The sequence below is a fragment of the Daldinia caldariorum genome, assembly GCF_022478825.1.
Source record: "Daldinia caldariorum strain CBS 122874 unplaced genomic scaffold F4812scaffold_4, whole genome shotgun sequence".
Classification (NCBI taxonomy): Eukaryota; Fungi; Ascomycota; class Sordariomycetes; order Xylariales; family Hypoxylaceae; genus Daldinia; species Daldinia caldariorum.
Genome location: NW_025953040.1, coordinates 1,731,580 through 1,751,099, shown reverse-complemented (window position 1 = coordinate 1,751,099; position 19,520 = coordinate 1,731,580). Strand labels below are relative to the sequence as shown.

The following is a 19,520-nucleotide window of genomic DNA, read 5'->3' as shown; positions in this document are numbered from 1 at the left end:
GCCAATGAAATACCTATGTACATTTCTACGGTATGAAGCTACAGTCTGACAAACCTTAGGTGCCTCTCATTTAGAAAGCCTTGTTTCTTATGTTCTTGCCGAACAACACCAAATCTGTTTGCCACATAATCCCCGTTGCTATTGAAGAACATATTTAGGTATCTTTGTTTGTTCATCTTGAAATTTATAACAGGTACTTAGTATCTATAACTATGGCCCTGTCGAAGAATTTCAATATGACTGGAAAGCACCGACCTAGGTACCCAAGGTAGGTAAAAATAAGAACATAAGGTGTATTCGCACACACTATTTCCACCAAGAATTATTACACGGGTGAGAGGTAGAGTATAAGTTCCCGAGGTATACATTGAAGGCCCTATACTTCCTTGCAAGGTACGTACCGCCTTATACCCCTGATTCAGCTCATCGCTATCAAGAGTCTATGCTAAGAATCTAAGCAGTATCCGTTCAGCTGAAGCAGCCTATCAGGATATAAGCATCTTGCAGACCCGGAAATACGAGCGGAGCCTTGCTTATTGCACTTCAGAAAAATTACAACCATACGGCGGCAGGGCGGTCTGTTATCGCCACCATTCTTCATCTAATGCAGGCTGTATCTATCATACCCCTGTTTATTTCAAACCAGTTGTAACGTTTACGATTATTATCCCGGGATCTCCGATATTGACCTTACCGAGTGAACCTGAGAAGAACACTGAATGGTTTCGGTGATTGTTAACTTTCTGGTTTTTTTTTCATGTCCAAATTAATAGTGTAATACCAGGTAGGTACTAAACCTTTTCGTTGGGCCCTATGCGTAAAGTCAGAGCTCTACCTGTCTTTCAAACGACCTACTCTAAGAAGAGCTCAGCCCCCCAAAGATTACTTGTATCTAGTATACCTTTTGACGTAACAGTGAGATTTTTGATATAATATTCATCGTGATTACTCCTTAATCATACTGTACCAGGTAGCTGGACATATTACCTCAAGTCCCCATCGCGTTGTCCGCCACATCTCTCCCGAATGCTTAGGTACGCACGATACTCAAGCAGCTGGGGCCGGTATTAGGGATCTGGCCAACTCCGTTTCTTATGGTTTGCATATTATTTTTACTTCTTAAAGTATACTCGTTCATAAACTCAAGCGTGCATTACGGCTTAGTAACAGTATACATTTATTCATGTTCCAGAGCCACTCTGGAATCTTCGTTCCAAGGAAAAGATCAACCGATATGGATATCTTCTCAACCGCCGTTACAGCAGGGCAAATCATTCTGACTTACCTTGATGCATGTTCTTCGTACTCAAAGGAAGCTAAGTCTCTCTATCACCGATTCAAATGGGACCTTCGAGTATTGGAGGAGATTCTAGCCTATTTCGAGAAGCTGAAGTCGCAGCATGGGCAACACAATAGCCCACCACTTCCAGAAGACGACAACACTTTGTTGAATGAAACAGGCAGATACTTGGCGGATCTTATCAGTGAAGTTTCTTGTAGCCTTGCAAAACTACAAGTCTCAGGTCATGTGCGAAAAACGATCAGCAAAAGCTTGTGGATCACAAGACGGAGCGGCCTGAAAGACCTCGAAAAGGAGCTCCATGAGTGGACAACCAGGTTTGATATTCGACTTCTTGGTCTCCCACATGAGTTGAAGTCCATAATACCCCCCGAGACGGTTACATTAGATGACGGGGCTCCTAGTATGGGCTTAGTGGAATCAAATACCCGGATGCATCACCTGAAGACTCTCACAATAGAGTCCAAAAAACAGAAGATTAACCAGCTGCTGTGCGACCCGCCTTATCAACTACTCCAGGAGATCGAGGAAACTCCTGATAGAGTCCGTCCTGTTTTTCAACTTGATTCTCGACCAGTCATTCTATCTAGTCGACCTTTCCCACCCGATGTTTATCCAGAAACTGAAGAGTTTCACAAGCTGACATCTGACTTGGGTGAACTTGCGGCTGCACTTCACATCCTAGATTCTAATGCAGACGTTAGTCTTTTGAAAGTGGAATATTTCTTCTATAATGTACCTTCAAGACAATTCTATTTTGTTCAGTCGCCTCCAAGTCAGATTGACGAGGTACTCACTCTGGAGGAAATGATAGTGAGGGCGCCCTACTCTCACATTCTCTCAAAAAACAAAGCGTGGCTTCCACTCAACCAGCGATTTACTCTCGCTAAAAGGCTTGCCGAGGCTGTCTTCTTTCTGCACACGGCCGGATTCGTGCACAAAAACATCACACCCACTAGCATCATATGTCTCCAACGATCTAGCGCAGACGATTCTGCACGGTTCCCATCATCTATAGGAGACCCCTATATTAGCGGTTTCGATCTAATCCGCTCTAATGATGGCCTGTCTGATCTTGGTGCCGCCCTCAATCTTTCCAGCTCAAATCGGCATTTGAACCAGCGAAATGCGTTCGTGTTTCAACATCCAGACCGACTACAGCCAGAAGGCGGCAAATTGAAGAGGTATACGAAGAATCACGACATCTATAGCCTAGGGGTTGTTTTACTACAGATCGGTCTTTGGGAACCAATCAATATGATCACGAGAAGGCTAGAGGACGATTGTGCTGGTTGGCCTAAAGCGCTGAGCGAGGTAAGCAAATCATTGGGGTTAAAGGTTGGCGTTAGATACCAGGAGGCTGTGCTCTGGTGCCTCAAGTTAAACACTGAACCTTTGGTTACGGATGCCGAATTTGCGCAGGAGGTGTTAGGCCCTTTAGAGATCATGGCCAAGGCAGTTTCCTAGACATGTAACCTATTTGAGAAGTCCCGCCGTTGGATATAGATACACCACAAGTTCACTGTACCCAAAAAGCAAATTTAGCTTTCGATACCCAAGCCTTTGCGTTTTCATCGATATCGAAGGAGAATATTAAGCCCGTGAATTAACAGGAGTGAATATATAATTTATCCTTGTCTGCAACGATATAGTTACTAGTCACTTAAGAAATCTCATATACCTAGGAGGTGTACTGCATGAAAGGCATGTAGTAACATGGTTCCGATAATTCGCGCAGCTCTTTCTACCGTAATAGTCAGATGCATACTAGATGCCTCATCTCTTGGTGGCGCAATAATGATGGGTGGATACTGCGCTGAACTGCACGGCCCCCCAGTTATGGATGTTATTTCTAGATAGATACGGGCGTAAAGGATATGTACCTTAGGTAGTTGTGGTGTGGAAGATCTTACCGTAGTATGAGATGCAGGACGTGATGTGTCCGGCGAGTCAGATAGGGGATGGATTTCGGTGAGGGGAAGGAGCTGAAATAAACAGGTCTCCGTCGTCTTAGCGCTTCAAGTTGAGGCTCTTCGGGATAGGCTGTCCGATTATCGCCAATAGGAATTGAGACATGTACACGATGCGATAACTAGTCCCGGATTAGGAAAGCCATTAACGACAGATATGCAGGCTGCAAGAAATAATGCCCTCCCTGTGAGAACCGACATGCAAGTTGCCACCCGGGGCCTTCGTCATGCGGGTGATGTTGGTATATGCAACGCAGAGCACATCTTGGGTAACCAATCAGGCTGGGGTTACGTAGCCGGTATCCAAAGACCCTATATCGTAAACACACTGTACCAGATGCAAGAATACCGGGGGTCTTGTCGTAATTCCAGGTTCCGTGGAAGGTAATTGATTAGAAAAACTCTATGAAATTGGTGATATAAATGGTTTCGTTCTTTCTTGAGGGTGTTTCGCGGCGCCTAAGCCGGTATGGACAGTACCGATGACTATAACATCAACATTACCTAAGGTACCTATTTGTAGCAGTATACCAGCGTAGGTATTATAGTCAAGAAAGGTTACGTGTAGGAATAGTGAAAAGAACCATAGGTGAGATGAAGTTTAAACTCATTGACAAAAGGGGAAAAAAAAAGCCCCTGAAATCGGATCCACAATTCTATATCAGCTCAGACCGAGTCCGATCCATAGTTGGTGTGGCGCAAGTGGCTGATGTGGTCTGAGTAACCAGGGAACATGGGTTAGGGGAATAACTCATTGGAGCTTCATAACTTTTAACAAAATCGATACATTATTATCCGTCTAACTACATTTAGTCAAATTTATGACGGACAGTTGACCTGCATGATCGAATAAAAAATTAGGTATTTCGTATCTGGTGTCACTTTTGCTAGGTACTTGACAGTACGCGAAACCTGGTCATTCACAACCATGTCCCCCTCGGCAGTCGATCATCTTTCTGACGATGCCGCGCAGGACGCAGCCGCTAAACTGGCCCTTAGTGAAGGCCTGCTAAAGCGCGCCGTGTCGCTGCAGTCCGAACTTCAACGTTTCGCGGACCATCTTACGGAAGTATACAGCGATTACTTCCAGCACATGCCGACGTATGTGCATACATCATTTACTAGCGAACTGAAGGCCGAGGTCGAAAGCTTAGAGAGATCTCTCCGTGATGTCAAGTCATCAGATCCTCTGGCTTCGCATCGCGTCCAGTCTACCAATCTCCCCTTCCTCGAACCCGTCTGGGACACGGCAAAAAGATCCCGCGATGTGGTGAGGTTGCGATGCGCTGTATCTACTGGCCCGTTTAAGAAACCGATTCTCGCTCCGGGTACGCGCATTGTTCGGACCCAAGGCGAATCACAGCCCTTCCGGTCGGGCAGCTTTATTATTGATGTGATCGCAGATGGCGGTCATTCGTGGTATAAAGTTTCCTCAATGACCAATAAAAGGCTACTATTTGACCTAGCGAAGGAAGCGATATTCTGCGGAGATAGTGATGACGACGAGGAGAGTGGCGCCAATGTGATCCAAGACTACTCGGATATCCCACTAGTAAAGCTAGCTAGGAATCTAGCTAACACAGCTAAAGGACATCGTATCCAAACGAAGAATCCAAGTACCTTTCTTATCCTACCACGCATAAAGGAGGGAGAAAACCCTGAAGTCGACAAGGTCCTCGACGCTTGTCGCCAGCTAGGCGTCAATACGCTGTGTAGCGATGCCTTACCACCCGCTCCACCTCTCACAGATGATCTCCTTCACATAATGGCCCCAAGTCCAAAAGCCGATTTTACGGAAGTCTTGAACATTGATACCTCTCTTCTCGTTGCTCTTGCGTCTGACTTTTCTCATACCAAAGTCACTAAACAGCCTTGGTTTAGCCATTCGCATAATGATCATGCTGATCTAGAAAGCGAGCAGTCGATGCTGTCCCTGGTCTATCCAATGATAGGTGATCATAAGCTTGTCTGCACGAAGGAAGCAGCTGAAACCTTTTTTCACATCGTTGACACCTTAGCTACCGAGTCTGAAAAGGCTCGTGCCTATCTGATACTTGGCTCTGATTCTGGGAAATCCCAGGAGCAGCGAGTCGAGGAGTTACAGTCGCTGTCGATTCACAATGTTCCATCTAATTTACAATTCCCTATTAATATTATTGACATGAATGAAAATAACTGCCAGGCTCGCTTCACTGATCTCATCAAGGAGAAGCTTAATGGTGTGTTAAATCCTGGAAGGTCTGTCTTTTCCTACGGCTGGGCAAGCGGGCGCACGACGTTGACCTGCAACTCGGTCTTCATTAAGCAGCTCGAGAAAGACCTTGAGCAGCTCCCCACTTTAGGAGACGTACCTTGGCCCTCAATATGGGCCTTCTCTACGTCGAGGCCGTTTGTCGGCGTTCCCAAGGATATTCGGAAACGCATACGGAAGCATATCGGGGACTGCAGCGTGTCTTGCACTTGTGGAATCGTGGAGCTTTACGGCCACCAGAGTAACGTTACGATTTTATAGCATATAAATATCGGTAGGAATATGTCAACATCATGTTGTCTTCATCGTAGGTCTTACCTTGCGGAAAAAGCTGTACAAAGCCTCGGTATCTGATAGCACGACAATGCCTGAAGCGACTCCTCTCGGTTGCTCGGGATCTTCTGTCTCGGTACCTACCTCTACCCAGTGTGACATGAACTACCTGCTGGATGTGATTTTATATCTTAATCCATTGGCCGAAGGACGAACCTATACCAATCAGTCAAGAGCCGATTTAGTAAAGTTTGTTTAGCCGAATAGACCTTTTTTTTTCTTTTACCAGTCTTTCGACGCGCGATCGCAGCCAGCATTGCCAGTAAGGGAAATCAATATTTATAAGTGACGCAATACTGCATCCAGATATAACCCCTCACGGGGAGTGAGTGCTTCGACCTGGGGATCGGGGGAACATTTATTCTGGGGATCCATCCCTGCATCTCGTCTCGGCTCAACCAAGTCTATCCTTGATCCGATGCGCCTCCGTAATGAAAATCACCGGGATTTTTCCTTCGCTCAATTGGAGCCTGCGTGGATACGAGTTGGAGTTACTTAGATTCTTCTGCAGCATCAATGCATCACCAATGCGTGGAACGGGAGGAGATGAGCTGCTATGCTACCCCACAGCTTGGAGAAGCTTGAAGCTATATATGTCGCCATGGTCGAAACTAATAACGAGTATTGTAGGATCTATCAGAGGGCTTTATACCTACTCTTCGAAGATTTAAATATGGCGCTTCGGTTGGTATCAACCATATGGTTGACGAGCTCCGGAGTCTTGGCTGTCGGACACCTATTTCCGAACTGCAGAAGCGGGCCCCTGGCGTCCAATGATGTCTGTAATAAGGGCCTTTCGGTCGGAGAACGGGCGAAAGCTTTGGTTGCAACCCTCAAAACCGACGAGAAGTACAATTTGTTAGTGAGCACATCGCCCGGTGTTGAGAGATTAGGCTTACCAAGTTACGAATGGTGGCGTACGTATTCCTCTTTTTAATCCAAATTATCATATCAAGGTGAAGGTGTTAATACTCTTCGTAGAGGAGGCTCTACACGGTGTTGCGCTTTCTCCGGGAGTTAACTTCTCATATTCCGGCGACTTTTCCTACGCAACATCCTTCCCGCAACCAATTCTTATGGGCGCTGCATTCGATGATGAGCTCATCGAAGCTGTGGCAACGATAATTAGTACTGAAGCTCGGGCGTTCAATAATTTCAACCGGTCGGGATTGGATTACTGGGTATGAACATTTTCACCCTTTGTTGTACCATTACCCCTATTATTGCGCACAGACCAGCTTGTCGGAGCTGTATAAGCCAGGCCATGAATTCCATTGCCAATGATGCTTGTATCGCTCTGCTCCAAATATAATTGCTAACGCGAGCTATAGACTCCGAATATAAACCCGTATCGCGATCCTAGATGGGGGCGCGGCCAGGAAACCGCTGGCGAGGACCCTTATCATCTGAGCTCTTACGTGACAGCACTAATAAAAGGACTTCAAGGTGGGGAAGACCCCGATGTCCTCAAAGTAATTGCAACCTGCAAGGTAAGTTCCAAAGCGCCTCAGCACTCCCTCGATACCTTTTAACGGGGCTGTAAATCTGATGTTAACTTGGTAACAGCACTTCGCTGCATATGACGTGGAAGACTGGTTAGGAAACGAGCGCTATGAATTCGACGCGAAAGTCACCCCTCAAGAATTAGCCGAGTATTATATGCCCCCATTTGAGGCTTGCGCTCGCGCAAATGTTGGCTCGGTTATGTGTTCGTATAACGCTCTAAATGGTGTTCCGACTTGTTCGAGCTCGTATATTCTTCAAGACATCCTTAGAGATCACTGGAATTGGACACGCGACTACCAATACGTCGTCTCGGATTGTGATGCTCTTCAAAATGTTTACAAGCCTCACAATTATCGAGATACTCGCGAGGAATCTGCCGCTAGCTCCTTATTAGCAGGGACTGATCTGAATTGCGGTACCTATTATCAAATTCACCTACCTACAGCTTATGAGCAAGGTCTCATCAATGACACCACACTTGACCTTTCTGTTACGCGATTATACTCGGCACTTATCAAACTGGGCTACTTCGATTCGGAAGACTCGAACCAATATCGCTCCCTTGACTTCTCTAACGTATTTACCCCTGACGCCGAAAATCTTGCCCGGAAGGCTGCAGAAGAGGGCATCGTATTGATCAAGAATGATGGCATCCTACCTTTACAGATATCTACCGAGAGTAACATCACCGCCGTTTTTATCGGGAACTGGGCGAACGCGACAACAGATATGCAGGGTAATTATCTGGGCAAAGCCAAGTATCTACACTCACCATACTACGCAGCTAGCCAAGCCCCCAACATCAACGCTGTATACGCAGGTCAACCAGGCGACCCAACAACTGACGGGTATCCTCGAGCTTTAACAGCGGCAGCAGATGCAGATATTATTATATACGCGGATGGGCCCACAACGGCGGATGAAGGTGAGAGTAATGATCGTACATTAATTCGTTGGTCCGGCGAGAAGATCGATATCATGACCCAACTGGCTGGTCTTGGCAAACCATTCATTCTCGTGCAGCTAGGCGGCCAGCGTGACGATGCCCCTTTCATCAACCACCCCAACATTTCGGCCATTCTCTGGGCTGGATATCCCGGCCAGTCCGGTGGAGACGCCATCTTGAACGTCTTAACAGGCAAAGTCGCCCCCGCCGGCCGGTTACCCGTAACGCAGTACCCAGCGTACTATGTCAAGGACGTACCCATGACGGACATGAGTCTCCGTCCCAACCCGGAAACCGGCAACCCCGGCCGCACGTACATGTGGTACGACAAGGCAACCGTGCCGTTCGGTTTCGGCCTGCACTACACTAACTTCAGCATCTCGATAACCGCGTCTGAAGACGAGTATTGGGATATTGCAGACTTATCGAGCTCTATCACCGGCGCCACAGCGCGTAAAGACCAGGCCCCATTCCAGAACATCTCCGTAGCCGTCTCTAATACAGGCGCTACAACATCCGACTTCGTCGTCCTGGGTTTCATCGCCGGAGCCCACGGCCCCGAGCCGTACCCTATCAAGCGCCTCGTCGCGTATAAGAGACTGCACGACATTGCAGCTGGCGAGGCGCAGACGGCGAACTTGACGCTGTCGCTCGGAAGCCTGGCGCGGCGTGACGAGGATGGGAACTTGGTGCTGTATCCTGGGGAGTATAGTCTGCTTGTCGATGTACCCACGCAAGCAACTTGGAACTTTACCCTTGAGGGGGAGCCGGTTGTGCTGGATGAGTGGCCGCAGGATACGGGGAAGTGAAGGGCCCGGGTTTAAGTATACTTAGAAATGATCGTCCAAGACATGATGATAAAGAGTAATGTATAGTAATACCAGCGACTCTTGCCCTTAAGATATTCATCCATCTAGGCGCCGTCTTTTCCTAGGCGGTTCAAGCACTCCGCGAGTTGGTACAGAGGCCTGTATCCAATTAGAACCTTCGTTTGGCCCAGGCCCATCATATAGCTCTGAGCCTGCCTGGACTTCCTCTTCGCTGTCTATATCGGATTCGGGGTTTTCATTTATCTCGGCAATTTGCCAATTTGGCCCCTTCCTCTTTTTAGGCTGGTCGGGCTGCTCATCCCTAGCTCCCTTTTCTCGCAGCATCCGAGCTATTCTCCTGTATCCCTGGCACAAGGCAACGGCGAGTTGCAGAGGAGTTCGACCTTTGCCATTCGTTGTATTGGCATCAGCACCTTTATCTAGGAGAATATGGAGGATAGATAGGTACCTAGGTGCCTTCTATTTAGATCCTAGCCATTGTTCAAATCCGATATGCAAGACTTCAGATTAACCCTGCCAGCCGTATCATTAAGCCATAAACACGATCTCAACTTTCTAAATTAAACTATCCAGCTACCTAATATCAATGTCCGAAGATTATCTCTAATTGACTTCAATGCGTGCAGCAACAGAGCCCCTAACTGTCTGCAATACTACGAGATCATGGTCATACTTAATGTCCTCAATGGTAGTTTCGTATAAGCGAGCTCTAGGCAAGACCCGAAACGCCAACGTAGCAGTCATGAGGAAGAGCTCGCAGTAAGCTAAACTAGAAGGGAAAATTAGAGCTATAATTCGCGAAACCGCATGAGAAATTAATAAAGGGATATAACCTACTGAATTCCAAGACACAATCGGGTGCCTTTCCCAAAAGAAATCAACATTCTCTCCAAGGCGTAATTCGGCTGCCCACCCAGAATCCAGCGCTCAGGGATAAACTCATCAGGATTCGGAAATATCTCCTCGTTGCTATGGTTGATGACCGAAGTCATTCCGATAGGGGTCCCCCTCGGAATAACCCACTGAACGTTGCCGTCTTTACTCCTGTAAAGTAAATCTTCTGTCCGCGCTATCCGAGCTGACCTGTGCGAAACACCAGGTGTCATACGCAGTGCTTCGTGGACTATAGCCCATAGGTACGAGCGTTGCTCCAAGTCCGTCCACTTTAGGCTAAAAGGGTCGACTCCTTGTAAATCTTCCATTAAGCGAACGTATATTTCTGGCTGTGCGAGGAGGTAGTACGTGATATATGTGAGCGTTGCCTGCAAGCTCGATTAGTCAAATAGAGCGGTGATGTTAGGAGCGCAACTAACTGCTGTGGTTTCTGTTCCAGAAGCTATGAGATTGAATCCTTCCCCTGAAAGTCGATACATGCTCTTTTCGTGCTCCGGCAACATGTCCGATTCCATCACATCCGCAAACACCCTACTATTTTCCGGGTTATCAATGGCTGCCGTTACATACTTGGGAATAATCGCATTCATCCATTGCAACATTTTCTTCACGTTCTCGCCCATAAAATTACCTATTAGGGGGGAGAACCCCGCAATTATTCTAACGGGAGTATTGTATCTCATCAAGTACGCGCTTTTGAAGAAATAGCTGACCCATGTCGCGAAATTAGGTTCCCAACCTTCCTGGTCGACGAACCCAATGGGCTCGCCAAAAGCGTACTGAGATATAACTGTAATACTCGAGGGTTAATGTGAAATCCTATCCAATATTGGGTATAATTATAGGTGTAACAATACGCTCGATGGCGTTGAGACTCAACCCCAGCTAAGAATCTTCCTTGGGGGATTCGAAAAAAGGGGTATGGGAGGCTACCTAGCTTGTATGTGACGTACTATCTGCCGTGAAGCAGTTATATGCTTCCTTAACATCGAACGGTCCCTTATTCGCGAAACGCAACATCTTTTCAATCGTGCGCTGTGTAAAATCATTCACTTCTCCTTCGAGCTTCAAGACTTGCTGCCGCGAGAAAAACTTAGCAAATGGAGCCCTTCGGATTCGATGCAACTCGTGCGCGACAGTCGAGAAACCCGTTACCGACACAGGGCTTGATGCGCCGGTATTGATTTGGTGCTGCCATTTATCCCGAATGCGGTTCCCGCCGGCGTAGATCTCGTCCGTGAAGTACGGGTCGTTGCAGTGAAGCTCATCGGGGTTTATCCTCACAATTGGCCCTACGACCCATGAGCTCTGTGTTCGTCTAACGTCAGGTAAGGAAGAAAATCTAACCATATTTCTCGTGCATTTGCCGTATTCTCCAACCATACCTCCCGACCAGCCACCAGTCGAAGTAGGCCTCGTACAGATAACTCATCGCCGCAGTCTTCGGGCCCGGAAATCTGTAAAGAGGATGTAGCGGCGATATATTGTATATTGCGATGGTCGCATAGTATAAAATCCATACGCTGAAGAGAGCCGGAATATTCGTCCACGATACAATTGCCCAAACGTACTCCATCGTGAGGTCTACGTTGAAATTCATATCAATTACCAGACACTATATGAAAAGACTTAGTAAAAGTGCACTAAAGAGGGGAAGAAACGATGATAATATCTTCCACTCCATACCTACCCCGTGTCATCATGTCTTTTACTTGCTTGGCAAGATGGGGTTGGCTTGAAGCCAATCAATTCTTCGGGATGTATAAAGGTGTGCCTTGATAGTCCGGAAATACTACCCTTATATCTTAAGCTAAAGCTCATCATCTTACGTACCAGCGCATTCGAAAAGGAATTCTATGACCAATCATATATTGTCGCCACGGAGACCTTGGTGTGCCTCTTGCCAAGCTAGTAAGGGGTGACATTCAGGTATACGACTTCCACAGCGACATCACCAAAACAAACTGCGATAAATAATCCGAGTCTACGGTAATGCAACAATGTAAATTGACGGGCAGCTGGCTGTGTACTATGTATAAAGTAAAAGTACCTGAGGTAGGTATCCATCTATGATATACGGTAAATGAACGCATGGATCAACAACAATCAGTCATAGTAGTTCTCTCCCCCTTAACGAAGCCCCTCACTCTTCAAGCTCTCATCAAACCCTTTTCGGACGTCGACCACAGTCTCAAGATGGCCTCGATTTAGAGGAGCACCATCAAACCTTGCCAATGTCCTCGCGGTGTTGACGACGTTAGTGATCTCTCTTCCGTTCAGCTTAGCGGTGACCAGGGCCTCGACCGTCCCTTCGATATCGATGTCCTTAGCATCTGCCGGCACCTTATTGAGGCACTGCGCCCAGATACGTCTGCGCACACCCAGTTCGGGTGGCGTGTATGTAAGAGCCATGTGGATTCTGGACTTCATGGCGATGTCAAACGAGCCGACACGGTTTGTCGTTAAGAATACGACGCCGCCGAAGTATTCGAGTTCCTTGAGGAGTACTATCATAGTTATTGACGTTAGATATATGTTGAAATTTATGTGAGCACCTAGGTTAGGTATGAATGGAGTACTCACCAGCTACCAACGAGTTCCGCTCGGTATCTCCGCTATCTTTTCTGGCTTCAAGGAACACATCTGCCTCGTCTAGAAGCACCACTGCTTGCCAGATCGTTGCATATTGCAGCATCTTCTTCAGCTGTCTCTCAAAGGCAGACGACCCATAAAAATAGCTAGGTAGGTGATACCAGTTAGAAAGAAAAGTAGTCATAGTCGTATTCAGCACCTGAACACTTACGTTGACCCGTTGTTAAGCTCGCCCACTGAAGTTGACATAAGCGCCTTCCTACTCCCCTCTGCAGCCGTCTCGGCCGTGAGAGTCTTTCCAGATCCGGGCGTTCCGTGCAGCAGGATAACGAGGCCCCTGCCCTTCTGCTGCATCGAGTCGCGAACGTTCTTGGCGTACGCGTGGGAAGAGATAAGGGCTTTGAGAAGATTCTTTTCGCGATCGGGAAGCACCAGGGAGTCCCACGCGTTGGGATCCCATCCGACCTCTCGGAGGTTGTCGACGTAGAACCGACACCACTCCTTGCGCCCGAGCGAGTAGCCCAGAGTGTATGGCGGGCAGTACAACGGCTCCGTACCCGTCTTCTTAACCTGGGCTTTGGCGAGCCGCTGCTCCTCGCCGAAGGTCTTGCGATCTAGGACGATTCTGCCCGTTTCGGTGTATGGGAGCCATACGCCGCGGAACTTCGATGGGAAGGGGTCGTAAAAGTCCTGTGGAGGCGCTTTTAGCCATTGAGCGGCACCATCTGCAAGCCATATTAATACATATCCATCAACGCGGCTCAAACTTTCACAGATAATTTCTTTTTGTTCGGCACGGGGCAGATTGTTGGTACATACCGTAAGCCATGGTAGAAAGGTCTTTCAAAGCCAGATATTTCTCTCCGCGCAACTTCAAGCGCTGTTCAAGACTATCTCCCTCCTTGATAAACCTACGCGGGAATATGTCAAGTTCTGTAATGGAGACTGGGTTGCCTGCCGGGAACTTATTTCTCTGGAGCATAGACATAATGTGTAAAGCCTGACCTGCAACGACGCCGTTATCATCGGTGTAGGTACAGTGGATTTCCAGGTAAGGACCGCAATCCGTGGCCTCTTCGTACGCAGTCTTCTTGCAGACCAAGAGCCAGGGATGCCCACCGACCTCGGTGTATAGGATATCTCCTGGGCGATAGATGAACCACACATTGTCGTAAGTGATTTGTTGTTTCTGGATCATCTTGAGGGCGCGTTCGCGATCGAGTTTAACCTCGTGTTCCATGAACTCGAACAGGAGATCTAGGTGCTCCCGCGTAGCCGCATCAGTCGTGGACTTGCGGTATTCATCTAGCTCGTCCCAATAATGGGCGAGCATTTCGAATGGACTATGGAGCTCCACGGTAGAGGTGAAGTCCGATGCAACATCGATATACGACTTGATCACGTTACGGAAGACTTTCTGGATATGGGGGGAGTTAACCTGCAAGGTGACCTTGCTTGGTTTGTGTTCCTCGAATTTCCTTCGGACAACTAAGGCATAGGCGCTGTCCTCGCCGTGAGAACTGCCCCCATCAAAGGGATCTGGGACAGGCACTGTAGTGCCCGCGCCATGTTTAACAGTTTCATGGTATGCCTTGAACTCGCACTTTTCGCCGATGGTTATTTTTTCATTTGTATCGTTTACCGTGGGTTTCTCAACGTCACCTCGGTCAGAAGCCATCTTTGGAGGAGTAGATGTGGTGCCACTGGTTGTTGTGGAAAACGGGGAGAATACTAGGAAGGGTAAGAAGAATATATATTTCGCGGAGAACTAAAATGTGTATAATCTGGACTCTTTTTAAAGAGGTCTTTGGGTAGCACAATCTTCTAGGAGGAAAATCACGCTCGGTCGTTAGAGGTATTTATACTCAACTCTTGAGTTAATCTCGCTCAGAGCTGCGCACGCTACCACGTATTATATGACAAACGTTACACTATAGTGGTAAGATGGCTTGTAAAGTACTTAGCGTCATCGGGTAACGATAAACAGGCTACATTTAGGCACTTGTGAGTAGGTGTATAAGAGCCTTTGAGGCTCTTCCAAGTAGGCTATCCCTTAGTTACCTTGGATGGGTAAGATACACCGTTAGTGAACGATCATATGTAGTTGGCTTGCATTGCAGCAAGTAACCTACCGCTGCAGACCCTAGTATACGTAGATCCGGCCATAATAGGATGTACCTAACATTATCCACGAATCTAACTCTTTAAATTTACAGCTTTGTCGAAATATCCCTTGCGCTGACAGGGTTTGAGGCATCAAGGAACTAGCCCTAGAGATGCACATACATCGTACCCCCTGGCGCATGCAGCTTTGCGGCTCTTACACATCTACAGCTGATGCATTATTGGCCGGTGTATTCGACCGAGTCAGACCCCGACGCATCTTCTACTTCTCCAACAATCACTCGTGATTGGATATTGTAAGTTCGAAAGTGAAAATTAATGAGTTGCCTTATGAGGACAGTCCTTTATTACTTAGACTGATGCCACCTGCATTTCGCGCAGGATTCGGTGGGATATAACAACATCCACTTCATGCAACCATCCGATCTTGTCGATACATACTAGTTCTAGTTGGACGAGGATATCTGAGGGAGATGCTACGCTGATCAGTACGACTCCACCGCTGCGCATATAATATACCCGTTGATGCTATCTGCATGTGCAGCCTACTCGTTGACGATATTCGCATTGGCGCTAGTGACGTACACCTACAAAGCGTTTGTAATGTTTAAGTACATCCACGTGTTGTGAGAAACGTTCCATCGATTGAAATAGAACGAGTGACAAGTACCCCTGCGATATACAGACGGGTTTTATCTGAAGGTAGTTCAGATGACTACTCGGTAGTAGAGTCCTATATAAGGTTGTATATCAAGACAAATAGCTGAGCAGAGGCTTTTTCAACCAATGAGCACTCATCTCATATTATGCGTTAGTCCCCTTATATCGTACCTTGTGCCTCCTATTACTATGCAACAGAGGTAACTGACACAATGTAATCAATATCCTTAAACTCCATAGATAGAATGTAGTCTCTACCAAAGCATAGTGCAACTTTGTGTATGCCTGCATCTGCATAGAAGTCCCTGCTCTTGGCTTACGATGGATTACACTATATAGATCCTCTGAATGAGACTCCAACATTTTGATATGCATGATCTGCATTCCACATACAGATATATAGTGTATAGCTCAGTTGAGGCGGCGGCATGATACCACAAGGGTGTGTACCAGCATCGTCGCATAGCCTCATTAGGCTCAAGGCCGTAAGCCCGTAACATAGGAGGTAGGTACCTTTGAAAACGGTGCCAGCACTTTCAGTAAAAGCCTCAGCCACTTAGTCAGGTTGCAGTAGTAGTGTATTGTTTTTTTTTGTTCTTTTGTTTCGCTCTAGTTCCACGCTATATCTAACAAATCCCCTTCACCTCACGTTCAGCCGTGTATTCATAACCATTTAGCGACCAACTAACAATACACGCTGTACCCTAGCTTTGCTTCAGTGAAGGTAAGCAACGGACATTGAATGGGCAGTAAATTTCATCGATGACAGTAATGTGTAAGTGTGTAAGTGTCCACGGTTCAACAGTCGAGGAGATACGCATCTGCGACACAAGAGCCTCCCATATCTAATCAAACCCTGCCGTAATAAATAATAACCTGTCGCAAGCCCCTTAGCTATTTTACATCATGGCGTGGCCGTCGATACCGATGACCTTGCCGTTCACCCATTCGCCGTCCTGGGACGCCAAGAAGCACACCACGCGGGCGATGTCGATGGGAAGGCCAACACGGGCGAGAGGCGACCACGTGGCGGCGTACTACAATGGACGAGTTAGTTAATTCAATCAGAAATGAGCCGTGTTTAAAAAAGTAAAACACATTGAATGAAAATAGAGGTGCAAGCTCACCTCGTCAACCTCCGGGTCGCTCAGCTTGTCGCCGCCGGGGATGTACTCGCGGCACACGGCCTGGTACATGTCGGTCTTGATGCCGCCGGGCGCGATGGCGTTGACGGTGATCTTCTTGTCGCCGAAGTCGACGGCCATGCAGCGGACGAAGGTCTCGATGGCGCCCTTGCTGCCGGAGTAGACGGCGTGCTTGGGCACGCCCTTGGCCTGGCCCGTGATGCTGCCCATGAGGATGAGCCGGCCGCCGACCTCGAGGTGCTTGTGGGCCTCGCGGGCGACGAAGAACTGGCCCCTCGTGTTGACCGTGAACACGCGGTCGAACTCCTCCGGCGTCACGTCCTTGACGTGCCCGAACGACACCACCCCGCTGTTCGAGCACACGATGTTCAGCTTGCCCCAGACCTTCACCGCCTGCTCGAACAGCTGCACGATCTGGTCCACGTCCGACACGTTGGCCTTGATCGCCACCGCGTCCGAGCCCCCCTTATTAATCGCTTGTACCACCTCCTCTGCTGACTGCGTGCTGTTGGCGTAGTTGACGATGACCTTGGCGCCGCGGCGTCCGAGTTCTAGAGCCATCTCCCGACCAATACCGCGTCCTATCGTAAACACATATAGTTAGCTTCGACCCTATGCATTTTCTTTCCTTTTTTCTTCCTATTACGGAAGGATTTTTCAAAAAATGAAGCTAAAAGGGATATCCCGCCATTTCTGCGGTTCAGCCACCGGACATTTGGGGGTTCCGGTGCGTTTTCTTTTCGTGTTGCAACACCCCCGCCTTGGTCTCGGCTGAACCTAGGCGCTAAGAATGCGAATTTCGTGGTAGGTTTCGCGCGCGGAATTTGGGATTTGGGATTTGGGATTCAGGTTGGGAATGCCGACCTGCGGTAGGGGGTTTGCGGGACGGGAATGGAAAAGGATAGGGTATTAGAAACTACGTACCGGCACCGGTGACAAGAGCTACCTTGCCCTCTAGAGACGCAGATGCGAGACCGAGAGGTCCCGGGATGGCATCGTACTTGCTCGTCTGGTTGGTGGCGCCAGGCATGTTGAACGTATTGAAGCTGCTGAATGCAAAGTAGTGAGAGTGTGGTTGTTGTTCTTCAAGGCAATATAGAAAGAGCTTCTAGAGTGGCTTGCGAGTATGAAAAAATGTCGTTATGGAGAGTTTGGTGTTGCAGTAATGAGTACGATGCAAACTCCTTGCAAGAGCGGACGGTTGCTATATAAGGGACGAGTTTGCCGGTATCCCTTCTGTGCGTGCAACACAACTCCAAGCGAAGGGCTGGTTTCGGACCATGTTGGAGATACCGAAGCTCTTCGGACATCATAGTACCAAAAAGGGGAATATGTTGACGGACCCTTAGAGAGCTTGCGCTAGTACATCGGTCTCCCATTGACACGCGAGCGCGAGGTCCGAAGCAGCGTGGAATAAATATTGAATTATATCAAAGTCCGGCGGGGCTTATTAAGTTGGGCCATTCAACCGGATTTTTGGTTATACCAGGTAGGCAAATATGCAACGCTACCCCTTGGCATATATTACTTTGGATCCGCTTGGAGCCGCGGCACCATCTTCTTCCTGGATCTATAGACGTTAAAAGCGATAAAAATGCAGGTATAACATATTTCGGTCCCGGTAGAAGGGCCACGATAGGCCGAAGATGTTATAAAGGATGGCTGGATACAACCGACATACATCAGACTTATATGAGATGTTAAACAAAGCTAGGTACCTAACCTAGATGTTGAACGTTATACACCTTCATATAACTCAAGTACCCAATCTCAGGGTGTGTTCAGCTAAGCACTACACCGCATCAGTATTTATACTACGACCTGAGCTGAGATCCAACTAGCTTTCGGTACTAGTAGGCGCTAAGGGGGGGGGTTGACTGGCGAATCTTAGCATATAGTTCAAGGCCCCTACCGCATACGAGTTACTTTCCAAAAAGGGATCTAGTCGTACGCGGTGAAACCTGTGTGACTGTATGGACACTTGTAGTACGAGATCCGATTCTGTTGTTGGTTCTGGAAGCTCATTAGGTTCACGTTGGAATACTTTTAACAGAGCGTTATGCCTAGACCACCACCACACAAATCCTATTCCGTCGCGCCTCCAGTCAGCCATCCCGTAGGAGGAGTATGTCGGGACCGAAGATAATGAGGAATTTATCTCCGAAACTATCGGCAGTTACCTAACTATGCGACGCTACTCTAATTGGCAACTCAACAGTTTCTGCCAATGATATTATACGCGCCGTTATTTACACACATAATTCTCCGAGATGTTGAAGGCACGTGGTCTTCCTTCTCAACATATACTCTTGGCCGAGGGTGAGATAGTCGTATTATATGAGTCCATCGAGAAGTTAGAACCGAAAGGATCATATGACGCTCATTCCAACATGGATAGGACTCGAGATGTTAACTATGATGACTTCAGATTAACTCTTCCATTCTCCGGGTGAGATGATGTAAGACAATCTATGACTTATCATTGCCTTTGATACAATGTTTCCATTCGACCTATTTATTATATTTCTGCACGCACGGGATCGGAGTGGCCCCGCCCTTGCCCTTGCCCTTGGCGCGGATGTTGGAACTTTAGAAGTAGGGTTGCATGGAATATTCTTACATGGACGAAAATATTGAGTAGGCAATCTGTAGCGGCCCCTGACGAATGCTACTCTATTGCAGGGAGAGACTGAAGAAAAGTGCGGGCGGCTTATGGGTTATGTCTGGGTTATGTCAGGCTCGGTACGCCAACTAACCAATTGTCTAAGGCTTTGATGACTTCTCGATGCACGATATTCCATAATGACGAAATAGAATCATACCACATGATATGCCAAAGCGTGGTATATCGGCTCCCCTCCGGCTCCCCTTCGGCTAGAGAAGATTACCTTTCGACAACTGAGATTCGCTGTTGATAAAAGGGATTCCCAAATGGGGATATGATAGGTAATGGTAAGCTGGCTGCTGTG

General features: G+C 47.7%; 6 protein-coding genes across 6 annotated transcripts; 3 read left to right on the top strand and 3 right to left on the bottom strand.

The window, feature by feature from the left end:
• The first annotated feature begins 848 nt into the window (after positions 1-848).
• On the top strand, positions 849-2,899 carry F4812DRAFT_421633 (uncharacterized protein). Its single transcript, XM_047933569.1, has 2 exons — positions 849-915; positions 971-2,899. Exon 2 carries the CDS (start codon positions 1,184-1,186, stop codon positions 2,765-2,767), a length of 1,584 nt encoding a protein of 527 aa, XP_047792456.1. The 5' UTR covers positions 849-915; positions 971-1,183; the 3' UTR covers positions 2,768-2,899.
• A 1,164-nt stretch (positions 2,900-4,063) lies between these two features.
• F4812DRAFT_315660 (uncharacterized protein) lies at positions 4,064-6,096 on the top strand. The gene has a single exon (XM_047931380.1). It carries the CDS (start codon positions 4,199-4,201, stop codon positions 5,780-5,782), a length of 1,584 nt encoding a protein of 527 aa, XP_047792455.1. The 5' UTR covers positions 4,064-4,198; the 3' UTR covers positions 5,783-6,096.
• A 431-nt stretch (positions 6,097-6,527) lies between these two features.
• F4812DRAFT_450385 (glycoside hydrolase family 3 protein) lies at positions 6,528-9,115 on the top strand (the record flags this gene model as incomplete). The annotated part of the gene is made up of 4 exons (XM_047936083.1): positions 6,528-6,771; positions 6,836-7,035; positions 7,186-7,344; positions 7,421-9,115. 4 exons carry the CDS (start codon positions 6,528-6,530, stop codon positions 9,113-9,115), a joined length of 2,298 nt encoding a protein of 765 aa, XP_047792454.1.
• Positions 9,116-9,599: 484 nt separating this feature from the next.
• F4812DRAFT_315676 (cytochrome P450) lies at positions 9,600-11,673 on the bottom strand. The gene is made up of 5 exons (XM_047931381.1): positions 11,378-11,673; positions 10,984-11,322; positions 10,450-10,820; positions 9,974-10,398; positions 9,600-9,905 (listed from the first exon to the last, which is right to left on the bottom strand). Exons 1-5 carry the CDS (start codon positions 11,628-11,630, stop codon positions 9,740-9,742), a joined length of 1,554 nt encoding a protein of 517 aa, XP_047792453.1. The 5' UTR covers positions 11,631-11,673; the 3' UTR covers positions 9,600-9,739.
• Positions 11,674-12,016: 343 nt separating this feature from the next.
• On the bottom strand, positions 12,017-14,483 carry F4812DRAFT_470117 (P-loop containing nucleoside triphosphate hydrolase protein). The gene is made up of 4 exons (XM_047938945.1): positions 13,442-14,483; positions 12,834-13,347; positions 12,614-12,768; positions 12,017-12,537 (listed from the first exon to the last, which is right to left on the bottom strand). The coding sequence occupies exons 1-4, from the start codon at positions 14,298-14,300 to the stop codon at positions 12,161-12,163; spliced, it is 1,905 nt and encodes a 634-aa protein (XP_047792452.1). The 5' UTR covers positions 14,301-14,483; the 3' UTR covers positions 12,017-12,160.
• A 1,622-nt stretch (positions 14,484-16,105) lies between these two features.
• Positions 16,106-17,984, bottom strand: F4812DRAFT_315528 (NAD(P)-binding protein). The gene is made up of 3 exons (XM_047931378.1): positions 17,476-17,984; positions 16,534-17,132; positions 16,106-16,443 (listed from the first exon to the last, which is right to left on the bottom strand). Exons 1-3 carry the CDS (start codon positions 17,579-17,581, stop codon positions 16,306-16,308), a joined length of 843 nt encoding a protein of 280 aa, XP_047792451.1. The 5' UTR covers positions 17,582-17,984; the 3' UTR covers positions 16,106-16,305.
• Between the last annotated feature and the right edge of the window lie 1,536 nt (positions 17,985-19,520).